Consider the following 15,764-nt stretch of genomic DNA (forward strand, 5'->3'; position numbering starts at 1 on the left):
CACATTTATTCAATCACCCCTGTAGAATTGGAATCTGATTCTTACAAAAAGCGTGTTACAGACGCACAATTTTTCTCCACCTTCATTTTAAAATTTGCCAGATGACTTAACAAACCTGGCTTATTATTTTGCATAAATGCAGCAATATCAGAGAACTCTCCATTTGGGGTACCCGTTATTTAATGAGAAGTCCTGGGTGTTGGCTAAAGACAGGAGACATACCAATGACGACATTTAGTTTTTATCTGGGTAAAAACTGGGTATCAGAGTTACCCAGGTCTGGCCATAAGATGCGAAGATCAAGTCCCATGATGAATTGGCGGTGGCCTCAAGCATTCAGGTGGATCTGGATGTAGCTCTGAGCTTCATTTTCCATAGAGGTGTTCTGGCAGAAAGGAGTCCATCCCATCCCTTCTTCAGGGCTCGGAAAGATCGTGGTTCCCATTTTTTTCTTACAGCTGTGAGTAGGTCCAGGCTAAGTCAGTCATTGCAGATTCCCAGATTCCTCATTTTCCATAGCAGTGATGATTTTCAGTCTTTCCATGAGCTGACCTACCTCTAGGGTCCCCCTGAAGTTTTTAGGGTACTTGAAAGAGTACCTGCTCCTGTCATTTAGACCAATCCCTCGACTTTCCCTGAAGAGGGATTGTCACATAGCTGATTTTCTTGTTTGCATGAGGGATAAACCTTATTACTGAGAGAAAATACTTTTATATGGATTTATGCAAACCAACATAGTGCTGTGAGCATCAGACAAACCGAAGGTCCAAAGAAGAGAAAAGTAAGCATTTCACTTCACCCACAATGAGATGTAATACACCCGTTTGTTATGGGTCCTAGTCAAAAGAAGCTAAAATCTGTAGAGATAAAACATACAGTTTAACATTGTGTTTATTACATTCAATCCTATGTTGAAAGCCTTGACTTCCCATTGTCAAGAGTACTGTATCATGAGCCCAGTGTGCAGTTTAACATGTTTAATTCTTTTAATCCCATGTTGAAAAATCTTGATTTCCTGCAACTTTTTGAAGAATTCCATTATCTAAGAGCACTATAACAGGAGTCCGAATAATCTGTCCAATATATTTTCCACATATCTTACAAAAAGTTACTAGAATGATTCTGCAAATGTAATTAAAAGAGTTTCTTAGCAATACAGTTTTATCAGTTCCTTCCTTTTCTCCCACTGATGATACCTCCATCCATTGTTTTTCTGACTTAAGACATACATCTATATTCCTTATAGTCATCCCACAAGTTTAAACTCACTGAACTTGGTAAAACATGATCTCACAAGTTTGGACACAAGATGATTTGGACACAATCATCTCATTTAACATGACAAAACTATTCTGCAGTACCATTTCAAAAGCATTACATTGGTTCTATAGATATTCAAAAGTTTTAAAGATGCTCACGACTAAAGTTCTTACAACATATATTCACTGGACAAAAGTTCACTTCACATTAGAAGTAAACCAGGAGACATCTTGAGAATTCTGATTTCTAGAAAAACACAGATATAAAGATTAAAACGCTCATAGATTTCCATGAGACAGTAAGGATTTCACACTTGTATACAAAGTTCTCTGAAGATCAGGACTAGGTTAATATCTGGTGACAAGGCTTTGTATGAAATAAAGTTATCACAATATTAACATGCATTTTCACGAACTGAACAGACTGATTAACAGCAGTCAGTAAAAGTTCCCACATTTTCCATGCAGTTCTCCATTCTCAGGGACTCGGGACTGTTCCTAGCCACTTGCTTGGTTCTTAAAATGACCCACTTCCCCCACCCTGATTTTTAACTTTTATTTACTGATTTTTTTAGTTCTGAAGCTGGTCTGACACTCCAGCAGAAAAATATGTCATCTCAAACTTTTACCAAAGCATAATGCTATGACTTCAGACTGTCAACCCATTATAGACATTTGCTAAGTAGCTCTAAAAATTTTTGTTACCAGAAGTCTCAGAGATCAAATAAAACACTGATAAGATAAATTTTGCAACTCTAGAAAAATCATATTTTAAACTAAAGTATTACTTTTTGAACCTGTTTTCATGTACCACAAATATTTCAACTCACAAGATTTTTTGGGTCAAATATCCTAATAATCCAATGCAGATACAAATATACACATTGACATAACAGCATAAGACCTTTGAACCATTAATTTTTATGAAACATGAGAAAAACTTCTTGACTTAATTTCAAATAACTAAGTTCTTGTACCTTAGTTATTTCAAATCATGAGCTTTCTACACCAGATACTTTTAACAATTCCAGAAGAATGCAAACATGCTTTCAGACACAGAAAAGGGTCTCTGATTCTTACTAAATGTTTAGGTATCAGAATAAGAAAATATTTCAACTGCCACTATTTATGGAAACATTTATTTTTATGGCTTCTGAACCTCTATTGTTTGTGAAGTGGCCTTAATTTCTCATTAAAGTTTGCTGAGGCTTGTAAGATAAAGCCTTGCATTCTCTGAACTCACTTTATTTTCAGGATCTGGTTCTGCAGATTTTCTTAGATAGTACAGCTCCTGAAGTTCAAAATAATTTCAACTGTCAATAATCATTAATGCTTTTCCAATTAGAAAGTTTAGATTGAGAATTTTAATTTCTCTGTAAGCATCACATTCTGATTAGAAATCTTTGTTTAAACCTAGTCTAACAAGTTCCAAAAATTGGAACTAGACCTTTTAAATTGCTGGGCTTCATATCACTCTGACCTCTTTCGATGAGTTTGCTGGCCCAGGTGTAAGAATTTCTATTACTTATTTCAACCTGGCTTTAACATGTGAGTGTTCCACACAGACAGACAGACAATGAACTAACTAAAAATACCACACGTACATGTGCACATGTATGCAGTCGATTGATCGACCCTTCAAAAATGGCAGAGAGAAAAGTGATAGACTGAGAAAGAAAGGGACATTCCCCAAGACAAAGTTAGTCCCATCAGCCGTGGGACCCTCCCCCTGCCCCTGTTTTCCAATCTGACCAGCCAGCTTCCTGCTTGTTAAAAAAAATGGGTCAAGAAAGTGCTTTTGATGATAATAAGCAAGTAAAATTAGCTATGACCAAGTTGTTGAAACCTAAGGTTGTCAGATGCTATCATTTTTCTTTCTTGGTCAAAGCGAGTTCTGAGGCAAGGAGTCAGTATTTTCTTATCAGACACAGGGATAGGCTGCCTTAGTGACACACTTTTTACCTGCCTATTAGTATCTTTTTTGTTATTAGCGTTCTCCCTTGAACGAACACATGCCACTTCCTCAGTCACCTGCACTGACTTTCTGCGGGGAAGGATCCAGGGCATAGTCAGGTCATCTTTAAGGAGGCCTGACTCCCATCTCTTGGATTAACACATGCCTTTCCCACAAAATTGCCTCAATTCGGTTGGGGTCTTCTCCTGGCCTCAGCTCAGTGCCCTCCCTCGTCCAGTTCAGAGTCCTGAGGACAGGGCCGAGCTTCCCTCCCTGCAAAGAGAGGGGTCCAAGGAAAGGACAAGTCTATGCTGCTGCCTTCACCAAGAAATGCACATACGAGCACAGCGGGGGTCCTGTAAATCAGTTCTGATTTATTAAGCACATCACTATCCCTGTCACTGTCATCCCATTGCTTATCGATTTGCTCCAGTGGGCACCAGTAATGTCCCCATTGTGAGATTTGTTACTGGTTTTTGGCACATCGGATATGCCACAGGTAGCTTGCCAGGCTCTGCTGTGTGGGCGACATACTCTCGGTAGTTTGCCCGGCTCTCTGAGAGGGACGGAGAAATAGAACCCGGGTCAGTCGCGTGCATGATGAACACCCTACCCGCCGCACTGCTATCTCATAGCTTTATATAGGCTTGGGCAAACAGGGAAGACATGCAAAAAGGTCATGTAGTCACAGTGGTTAGAAGAGGCATGTGTTTTTTCATAGCTCTATGGATAGGGCTATCTTTTTGTCACTCACACATCCCTAGATAACATCCCCAGATAACTGTCCCCAGGTAACATTGAGCTGTGAGATATATATATATATATATATATATATATATATATATATACATATATATATGTGTGTGTGTGTGTGTGTGTGTATATATATATATATATATATATATATATATATATATTGCAACAGGCTTCACTTCATAGCAGACCAAAAGAGGCTTTTCTCCCAACACCTCAACCCAGGCCTGAGCCCAGTGATTAGTGTTGCAACTCAGCAGAGAATAGGGACTTTTCTCTGACCTATAAATGAAAATTATTGCACAAAATTCAAAACAACATAATACTTAGCAATATAACATTGAAAACATTGAAGCTTTTCATAGGAATCTAAATATAGTTTTTAGTTTAAAATTCAGTCAGGAAAAAATAAAATACACAGCTAAAATTGTTTTGTATTTTGGAAACAAGATAAATATGCATTGATACATTAAAAAAGAAAACTCTTTCGCTAGAGAGAGAGAGTACAGTGGGTAGGATGTTTGCCTTGCATCTTGCATGGGGCCAACCAGGCTCAATCCGAAGCATCTCATATGGTTTCCTGAGCACTGTCAGAAGTAATTTCTGATTGCAGAGCCAGGAGTAACCCCTGAGCATTGCTGGGTGTGACCCAAAAAACAAACAAACAAAAAAGCCAAAAAAAAGTCGAATGTGAAGCTGGACAGATAGTATGGTGGGTAAGGTGCTGGTCTCACATGCAGCTGACCCATGTTCTGTCCCAGCACTACTAGGTCCCCAGAGCCCTACACTAGAGATCCCCAAGCAAGGATCCAGGAGTAAGACCTAAGCACAGCTTCTGTATGGCCCTAAAACTAAAGAAAAAAAAATAACAATAACAACAAAATCAGAATATTGGTCATCTTTAAGAAAGGGAGGGGTCAGGTTAGGAAAAAATTAAATATATTTAGTGGTTAGTAAACTCCAATACCCAGCCACCGCCACACTTCCGGTCACTTTCCGGACACTCCGGCCAAACCTCAAGCATGGGTGAAGCCCCACAGAACCAGGTAAAGCAGAACATTGCGACCTAGGACTCCAGGCTTAATGAGACTTGGAACAAGATCCTCTTTCGGCCTCCTTCAATCTCCAGGGCTCCAGGGTTCAAACCCAGACATCACACCCTATCGGAGCCAGATAAATACTTCACCTGCAGGCCTCCATGACCTCCACTACCCAGCCACTGCCATGCTCCAGGCCACTTTCGGGACACACCATAAGACACAATACTCATATTTCATAATTTTCACACCATATTTGATGGGGTCCATATATGGTTTGAACCATGGGGACACACATAAGGGCGTTTAGAGACTGCCCTATAAGCCTACACTGCTCTCAGACAGCCCGGCAAGCTACTGAGAGTACCCTGCCCGCACGGTAGAGCCTGGCAATCTACCCATGGCATATTTGATATGCCAAAAATAGTAACAACAATGGGCCTCATCTGCCCAGATTGCAATTATAAATAAATTGCAATAGCTACAAACATTTGTCTCCTAACAAATGAAGAGAGACCTAAGAGTGCTGAATGGGTCCTGGTTATTTCTTAGTGATTACTTCTTTCACCAAACACTCTTTCCTTCTTCTTGTTCTCCATCTCCCTCTCAACTTCATCCATCCATGCTCTCATGTGTACATGTATGTCAGCCTAGACACTCGTTGCTCCCAAACTCTATTATTATTTGATGACTAAGTTTGAGGAGGATTAACTTATTACATGTGGGCTAATTTAATTTTAAATGAATTAAATTTTATTTCATTTTAAATTAAATTTTAAATGAATCATTGTGAATAAAAATGTGGTCAGGATGGGGTCGGGGTTCCTTGGTAGACACTTGGTTGACCAAGTTGTCTCCCCATGCATAGGAGCAGAGAGATGGGGGAACCACAAATTGATGGTCAAATGGACCGTTTAATTTCAGAGCCAAATAACCTTTATACAAAATACAAGGTAGTTTGAGGTAGAGGACTGCACGTAGATGTGATTGATCATTTACAGAGGTAAAGCAATTTGACAGAGGCAGCTCTTATGGGGAGATTAACTCCAGGAGATGCTCTGTCTGAGACTACACTGAGAAATTCGCTTAGGGAGTGCAAGGCATCTATATTGCTTTTTGTCTTTCCCTTGCTGCTAATACATATTAAAACAATCAAATTTACTTCTTCTTATTATTTGTAGTTATTTGGATAAACACAGTAAGAAATATAGTTTCCCAAACTTAGTTCTCTGGCCTCCAGGGGCAAAGCAGGCTGAGCTTTTACCGAAGATCCCAGACTAAGTTATCTGTCCGGTTAAGCTTTCTTACCCAACTGGGTCCTTTCCTACAGGTTATTACGGTCAGGACTGTGTTGTATGCTTTCTAGACTGTCCATTTAAGCCAGGATAGATTTGTTCATCCAGAGGTCCCAGATATTAGGAGCATAGCAGTAACAGTCTTTTTGTATTTAGGCAAAGAACATTGTTCCATAGTAATATACGCAAAAGTTATAGGGGAAAGAGAAAAGCAAGCAATTCACTACAAATGCAAAGTCTAGAGTTACCAGAAGGTTGGATTTTGTCAGGATGCCCAGCCTGATTGGTGAATTCAGTAGCGAAAAGGAGACTTAAAGGACATAGAAAAGGTTAAAGATAAACTTTGGCAATTAGGGGTGCTTGTAAGAGCACTGTAAGCTTCTTTGGGGTGAGGAAAGAGGCAATTTACTGATGAAGCTTAAAATACTTAGGGTAAGTATCCAACACATTATACTATGTAGGATATTTGTGATTAATTAGCAATGGAAAATAAGCTTTTGGGAATAATGTTCCCTGGGATACTAGCATCTTACATCATAATGTTTGAAAACGTTCCGATAGCAATTGGAAAACAGATCCACCCTTCTATTATTCTATGGGATGACTGCTTTAAAAGGGTATGCAAAGACTGATCACTAACTTAAAGTTATCAAACAGGTAAGATATATATATGTATATATATATTTTAACCAGAAATGTATTATTACAGAATAATCCAATATAATCAAATGTGTATTTTAAATATATATTTAGAATATTTTTCTCATTTCCTCTAAGATAGGAAGAAAGAAATAAATGAGTACTTTTTAAACATTATTATTATTATATACTGTTTACTATTCAAAAAGCCATTGAAATTAAATAATCTTTGCATGTGTTCATAAGATTTCTTTCTATCATTTGCATACTATATATTTTCAATATCAGATTAATTTTAAGACAAAAGAAAGAATGTTCATTATTTTCTCTCATATATATAGAACACTCATTAATTGTGAATATTGTTTTAACTTGTTAGTTTAATTTGATTATAACATACCAATCTTAGACAAAATTGGATTGTAGGTAAATTTAGTCTGTTTTCCATTCTTTTCCTTCTTTACTAAATTCTCTACAAAATTGTGTAGAATGATTCAAATGAAGCTATGGATTTTTGTCTTAGCCATTTCTGTATTTTCAGTTTTACACAGTATTGTCACATTGTAAGCATTTAGAATGTATTTTGCTAAATTTATGTGAATTTATTGGAAAGGAATAGAAAGATTATTTTCCTTGGTTAGGAATGAGAAATTACTAGCGAGAACTCAGACATTTGTCTTACCTTCTAGTTTCTTGGCTGAAGCAAAAAATTTAAAACTAATTTTCTTCTGGAGTTGTGCAGATTAAATACTGACATACTGAATAATTTCTCTGAAGATAGAATAGACTGGAGCAATAGCACAGCGGGTAGGGTGTTTGCCTTACACATAGCCTACCCGGGTTCAATTCCTCCATTCCTCTTGGGGAGCCTGGCAAGCTACCAAGAGTATCCCACCTGCACGGCAGAGCCTGGCAAACTACCCATGGAATATTCAATAGGCTAAAAATAGTAACAACAATCTCATGGTGGAGACGTTACTGGTGCCCACTTGAGCAAATTGATGAACAATGGGATGAAAGTGCTACAGTGCTATGATAGAATATATCTCCATACTTTGAAAAGCTACCGCTAGTGATTAAATTAGTAGGTATTTCTTAACCATAAGCTATAAGTGATATCAGATCAGAAGTGAATGAAAAGAGCTCCAAAACAGAGCTTAAGCAAATGTTGGTAAGAAGAAAATTAAATTACATGTCACCCTAATTTTTAGGTAAAATGGAATCTATTCTTTTTTGACTTTTTTCACAGTATTTCTTTCTTTCCTAATAGTCTCTTCTTGCTTTGTTTTTGTATAGGCATTAAGATCAAACAAAAGGTAGAGCACATTTGGACTTTCCTAATATACAGAATAAGAAAAGACAAAGTTCAAACCTTAAAACAGTATTTAAATTGCATGGCTTTAAAGTTATGGATTCCAGGTTTGTCTGCTTTTGTAACACAAGGAACAAAATCTGTTAGCATGCATGTCAAGTAAAGCAATCATTTGAACTTAAGAAATTATTTTAATATATTTTAAAGTGATTTCTATAATGTGACAATAGGATGCATTTTATTATGCATTATACTTTACTTATTGTACTAAGGGTTTTATAGTTGCTTTAAGTGGCAAAATGGAAAAGTTCAGAAATACTATTCAAAGAAAGTAGCAAATCAGGATCAGTTTTTTATTTTTTATTTTTATTTTTATTTTTTTTGCTTCTTTGCTCACATTCGGTGATGCACAGGGCTTACTCCTGGCTCATGCACTCAGGAATTACCCCTGGCACTGCTCAGGGGACCATGTGGGATGCTGAGAATCGAACCCGGTTTGGCCATGTGCAAGGCAAATGCCCTACCTGCTGTGCTATTGCTCCAGCTCCAAAACAGGATAAGTTTTTAACTATGGATACTAAAAATGTAGAAAATTGTGGTTACCTAGAAATTATAGAAAAGGCTAATAAAGGTAATAATATCTACCTTATGGTGGATTTTTAATGAATATCAGCTTTTTCATCTTCAAGTATAAACTTTAATGCACTACTTAGCACAGTATATATTATTAGTATTCATAAACCTAAAATGATAGGAAAGTATAAATTACAGTTAAACATGCCTGAGATTTGAGTTAGAAGCTAAATAACTTCTTGTAGCAAGTTCAGAAGAAACAAGGCAGTGTAGATACTAAACTCGTAAGTTTAAAGCTACCATTCATGTCAAAGAAAAATAAGTTTAAAAAGAAACTTGGGAAAACTTAGGACAACTTCTACAAAGAATGGCATGTTTGGGTAAAATACAATAATTAGAGGGATACTACCAAGAAAAAAGTTAAGAGTGAGTTAGGAAGGTAGGTTTAGGGGATCTAATAAAGAATCTTTTAGAAAAATAAGTCTCCTTGATGAAATCAAGGTGACTATTGATTCAATTATACATTAAATATTCTATGGATAATTATTCTCTCTGAATCTCTAGTTTAGTAAGACAGAGGGCTAAATGGATATTAAAACTCTATGAAGTATTGATACTATGTTCTAGTCTTGTGAAAAACCTGGTAGCTACTCCACAAATAGCCTCATATCTAAAATGCTTCAGCTAAACTTCTGAATTATAAAAGCCTAAACTATAGAGTAACAATATCCTGTTTCATCTAATTACAAACAGAAGGTGTCCTTTAATTTTCAGAAAAGGAACTAATAGAGGTTTGCTTTCAAGCCCATGTTATTCTTGGAACACAGAACTCACTTGCTTGTCTCAACGTTTCTTTTGCCTATTTCCACTCTAGAGAAGCCTGTGTTCTCTCTCAAACATACACTCCCTCTTATCTTTCTATATAAATCTTAGTGAAACTTATATTGCTTCAGTTCCCTGCCCTCCCCCACCAAAAAAAAGAAAGAACTGTGAAGAATAATGCAAATAAGGTTATTTAGGATATTCTATCAGAGCATATTGATATATGTTCATTGTCACTGTCACTGTCATCCCCTTGCTCATTGATTTGTTCCAGCGGGCACCAGTAATGTCTCTCATTGAAAGACTTATTGTTACTGTTTTTGGCATATCCAATACGCACGGGTAGCTTGCCAGGCTTTGCTGCACGGGCTCAATACTCTCAGTAGCTTTCTGGGCTCTCTGAGAGGGGCGGAGGAATCGAACTCGGGTTGGCCTCGTGAAAGGCGAATGCCCAATCACTGTGCTATCGCTCCAGCCAGGGCCAGTGGCACAATGGATAACAATTTAACAATAGTCAGTAAAATTTCCCACATTTTCCATGAAATTCTCCATTCTTATCTCAAACTTTTGCCAAAGCACAATGCTATAGCTTCAGACTATCAGACTGACACCTGAGATTAATCGATTATAATTCTTTGCTAAGTATCTCTAAAAATTTTAGTTACCAAAAGTCTCAGAGATCAAATAAAATACCAGTAGGATAAGTTCTGCTACCAAATTCATAACTCTAGAAACTTATGTTTTAACTAAACCATCACTCTTTGAACCTGTTTTTTCCACAATTACTTCAGCTCACATTCTAATAATCCAGTGCAGATGCATATGTACATTGACACAACAGCATAAGACCATCAATTTTTTAAAACCATCAATTTTTATGAAACGTGACTAAACCTTCTTTGAAGGTTTTTTTTGAAGGGTCAGATCGATCGATCAAATGCAGACATATGCACATGTGGTGGAGTGGTGTTTTTGTTAGTCAGGTCATTGTTTGTCTGTCTGCCTCTATGTGGAATACTCGAGTGTTGGAGCCAGAGTGAAAATCAGTAGTAAAAATTAGACCTGGGAAAGCAGGATCACCACAAGAGATCAAAGTGATATGTAGTCCAGCAATTTAAAAGGTTGAGGTGTTTTTGGAAACTGTTAGACCAGGTTTAAACAAAGATTTCTTATCAGAATGTTGAGAAAGCAAAATTCTCAATCTAGATTTCTTATTGTAAGAACATTAATGGCTATTAACAGTTGTAATTCTGAAATTCAGAATCTGTACTATCTAGGAAGAGCTGCAGAAGTAGCGCCTAAAACTAAAGTGAAATAAAGAGTTCAGAGGATACAAGGCTTTATCTTACAAGACTCAGCCAATCTTAATGAGGAATTTAGCGAGCTTACAAACAGAGGTACAGAAGCCATCAAAATAAACTTTTCTTATGTTTCCATAAACATTGACAGTCCAAGTGTTTTTCTATGCTATTATCAAAGTTTAGTTAAAACAAAGAAAAAAGGACACTTTCTGTGTCTGAAAGCATGTTTGTATTGTGGAATTGTTAAAGTTAGAAAGCTCGTGATTTGAAATAACTAAGGTACAAGAACTATATGTTCATTGGTGTATATTAAACACTAAATATCCTGCTACTTCAAAGTAATGTTATATTGGATCAGAGTATTAGGACAGCAGGTAAAGTGCTTACCTTGTGTGTGGCTGACATGGATTCTATCTTCAGCTCTCCTTATGATTCTCTGAACCCCAACAAGAGTTATTCCTGAATTCAGAGTTAAGACAAAACCCTGTTCAAAGCATACCCCTCCAAAAAACAAACAAGCAAACAAAAAATAATGACAAAAAATAATTATATTTTCTGAGAAGCATTTGGAGTAGTAGTCTGTGAACTGAATCAGATTATATAGTTGCAAAAACATACTTTTCAATAAGTGATACAATGGTAATATATTGAGTTAAGGTATTAATCATGAATATACCTGGGGTGTGATTTTTAGTTTATATAGTAAGCAGTCAATTGTATTATTATATCTAAATTGACAAGTGATAAACCTTCCAAAGTAGACCCAGGATTTGTTGTACATGTAAAGATTACTAAGTTAATATCAAATAGGACACATAAGTTAGTATTTGTTAAATTGTGAGAGTAATCAAAACCCTGCTAAGCTCCGAAGGGCATCATATGAAGTATATAAGAATTGTGCTATTCACCAGTTGATGTGAAAGTCAGTGACCACACGGTCGCCATTACAAAACCTGCAATGGATATTGAAGTGAATTAAGAAACTATGTACTTGGAGAGATAGTTCAGGGATCCAGGAGATTCTGGGCATTCCATGACTACATAAAAATTGAGAGGTGCATCTTAGAGGGTCACAAGTTCCATTGCATGGTGAACTCCGCCTACCACCAGAGTGATCTGGTGGTCTTGGGCACTGCAGTGTCCTTTTATCAACCCCAGAAACCAGTTGACTGAGAACTACATAAAGTGTCCCCTGTCTCCCCAAAATCTGCACAAGAGCCTCCACAACAAAAGAAAAAAATTAAGACATTTGTAATGAAGAATACTTAGTTCTCTAAAGAAAGTTCATAAAATCACAACTGCCAATATGAAATGATTTCTGTTTTTGCAGGTAATCCACTACATAACACATCTTATCATTCATGAAATCATGACAGTGAAGAATAATGTGACTGAATTTATTCTGCTTGGTTTAACTCAGGATCCCATTAAAAAGGAAATAATTTTTGTTGCTTTCTTGTTATGCTATATGGGAACTTTGCTGGGAAACTTTCTGATTATAGCTACCATCAAGACCAGCAGAGCACTTGGGAGTCCCATGTACTTCTTCCTCTTCTACTTGTCCTTCTCTGACACCTGCTTCTCTACATGCATAGCCCCCAGAATGATTGTGGATACACTTCGGAAGAATGCCACTATCACTTTCAATGAGTGCATACTTCAAGTCTTTTCATTGCATTTCTTTGGCTGCCTGGAAATCTTCATTCTAATCATCATGGCTCTTGACCGCTATGTGGCCATCTGTAAGCCCCTGCATTACATGACCATCATGAATCGACAAGTGTGTAAAACATTGGTGGCGGTGGCCTGGGTGGGCTCCTGTGTGCATTCTCTAGCTCAGATTTTTCTGGCCTTGAGCTTGCCTTTCTGTGGTCCTAATGTGATTGATCACTTTGTATGTGACTTACAGCCCTTATTGAATCTTGCCTGTGCCAACACCTATACGGTCAATGTACTCTTGGTGTCCAACAGTGGGGCCATTTGTACAGTGAGTTTTGTCCTGCTGATGTGCTCCTATGTTGTCATTTTATATTCCTTAAGAAAGCACAGTGGTGAGGCGAAGAGAAAGGCTCTGTCCACCTGCATCTCCCATATCATGGTGGTTGTTTTGTTTTTTGGTCCATGCATTTTTATATACACTCGACCTGCAACAACTTACTCCATGGATAAGATGATATCTGTATTCTACACAATAGGAACCCCTTTGATCAACCCTCTGATTTATACACTGAGAAATGCTGAAGTGCAAAATGCCATGAGGAAATTATGGAGCAAGAAATTAGTCTCAGATAACAAAAGATGATTCCTGTAAAGGTCTGTTTGGATGTGCCTTGGGATTTTGTAGGATAACATAGCCTCAGGTAGTTTAGGTTTCTTTGGGATGTTCCCATCACAGTGCTCCCATTCCTCTGAGTTTATTTGTAACTTCTTTCTTTGTGTTCTGTTGACTTGTAAATATTGTTTTTCTCTTCTCCTTGAGTCCTTTGTATAGTTTATTCAGAGCCATGTCCTTTTGTATGGACACAGGAAGACTTGTAGCAAATGCTATGCTTTTGTAACCTAGGCGTCATTTGACTCTACATGATATTTTCTTCCTGGGCATCTGTTCTCTCAACCTAAGTCTCAGCTGCCCTTACTTCATAGCACCCCCAAAAGCAGGGTCCCGACAAGGGACAGGAAGGACCCAGGGCAAGCAGTGAGTTATGTGCTACCCTGGTATCCAGATGGGCCTGGCCAAAGCGCCTAATGCTTAACTATGAGTTAAGAACTTGGCCATGGACAAATGCTGTCATGATCCAAAAAGTAATAACTAGATTTGGACCCTGCTAGAGTTAGGAATGATTTATCTGGCCTGAGTGCTGTAGTCTGAATCTGTGGCAAGATGTTCCCAGGAGAGCTGCCCTACAAGCCACAATGTATTTCTTATCCTGTCCATATAAAAACAACTAGTATTAAGATGTTAATGAGTTTTTGGACTAAGGAAAGAAGAAAAAATACCTTAAGAGGTATTTTCCTGTTGGCAGTCAGGAAGAGCTTTGGAATGCCTCTAGGTGGTGTTTCCTTTGAACCTGGTGGGCCCTCAGGAAGGGCTTTCTTATGTTGATTTTGTTAGCAGACAGTGTGTAGCCTAGAGGGCAAAGTGAAAAGGGACAAGCAGAGGGAGAGACTAGTGAAGGGAGAGCAGAATCCAGAGAGCAGGATGGAGACATGAGGAGCTAGGAAGGAAGAGTGGGAGAGATGAGAGAGGAAAGATTGAATAAATGGTAACTAATCAGCAATCAGCTTGGTCCTCATTCCTTTACCTGCCCAAGGCCATTGACCTGTCCTGGGTGGGGGAAGCAGCGGGAGACATTGAGCAGAGCTGTCTCCTGCCCCTTTTTGTGATTACACAGAATTTTATAGGGAATATGATTTTTCTTTGCTGTGAAGTTAAGTAGAATGCTTACACAGCGTGAGGGTCCCCTGTGATAGGAAAATGGACAATGTAAACACGCAGAGCTCTGAGTGGTGAGTCACTTTTTCATAGAAAGGACAGGACTAGGTACAAATAGCCTTGTAAGGAACATTGTCTTATATTTTGTTCACAGCAGTGCCTCTGCTTTTCTCGCCTGTCTAGTGTTTCTGTGACTTTTGTCAAGTGCCTTCCAAGCCCTTATTCACAAGGATTTCTTGTGTTATCTGTTTATACTTATGCTTTCACATGCTTAAATTCAGAATCTGGAATTTGCCCCACCAAATAAACATCATGTATAAGATGCCTAAATCTCAAAATATTTGACTATGGAACTTCAACTTTGCTGTTTTCTAGCCTCATCAGAAAGTAGCAATTTGGGGCCAGCGTGATAGTTCAGCAGGTAGGTAGGCATTTGTCTTGCATAGAGCAGCCCCCAGTTCTATATCCAGCATCATCTATGCCCCCAAACACTGGCAGGAGTAATTTCTGATATAATTTCTGACAATAACAGAACCAGGAGTAACCCCTAAGCATTTCCAGGTATGAAATCACTCCCTCTTCCACCCCAAAAAAGAAAGTACCAGTTTCAAGAATTTTAGAATGTCATATTTTGAGGAATAATATACAATTTAGGCAATGTAGCTTTTATTTTGAGTGGTTGTACTTAGAATTTATTTCATATATTTTTCTGTATACTCCTCAATAGATATAAATTAGTGAGAAATTACTACTTAGAAATTGAAATGTTTTATATATATATGTATATTATAGTTTTAATAAAATACATGTTGCTTCTGAAATGATCCTATAATGTTTAATAAATAATATTTTCTTTGAAAAATTGCATTGTGAACACCAATTCATAAATATATGTTTTATGAGTGCAATTTTATCCCTCTTCAAAATATGTTACCGTATCAAACTCACCATCAAAGTACAAAAATCCAGAATTGTTCACAGTCCACTATACTCAGATTATATCTCTGTTCTCCTATCCACATGGCACCAACCCAATTTTGTGGTCATATCTCAAGTGTGTTTTTATTTAACTTTGTTTTCTGTCTTGGTTTGCTTCTTTACACCCCACATACCAAAATCATATCACCCAGGATTTATCTTCATTATTTTGGCTTACTTAATTTAGCATGAAGTCCTCTCTACCATTTCCACTCATGTTCCTTACAAAGGTATGATTTCCATCTTTCCTTATGGCCCAGTTGAATTCTACTCACAGTCATACCAACTACTTTCAACTTTTTAAAAATATTGTTTTATAATGGGCTGTAGTGATAGCACAGCACGTAGGGCATTTTCCTTGTACCAGGTCGACTGGGGTTCGATTCATCCACGCTTTGAGGAGAGCCT

The 15,764-nt window shown here is 37.6% G+C and overlaps 1 protein-coding gene across 1 annotated transcript; it reads left to right on the forward strand.

Moving 5' to 3' along the window:
* Positions 1-12,314: 12,314 nt before the first annotated feature.
* LOC101541312 (olfactory receptor 4C11-like) lies at positions 12,315-13,247 on the forward strand. The gene has a single exon (XM_004621600.2). The coding sequence runs from the start codon at positions 12,315-12,317 to the stop codon at positions 13,245-13,247; it is 933 nt and encodes a 310-aa protein (XP_004621657.2).
* Positions 13,248-15,764: the final 2,517 nt, after the last annotated feature.

Source organism: Sorex araneus, chromosome 6 (assembly GCF_027595985.1).
Source record: "Sorex araneus isolate mSorAra2 chromosome 6, mSorAra2.pri, whole genome shotgun sequence".
Classification (NCBI taxonomy): Eukaryota; Metazoa; Chordata; class Mammalia; order Eulipotyphla; family Soricidae; genus Sorex; species Sorex araneus.

Excerpts from the sequence above, each read along its gene's own strand:
- LOC101541312 (XM_004621600.2), top strand. The coding sequence starts at position 12,315 with ATGACAGTGAAGAATAATGTGACTGAATTTATTCTGCTTGGTTTAACT.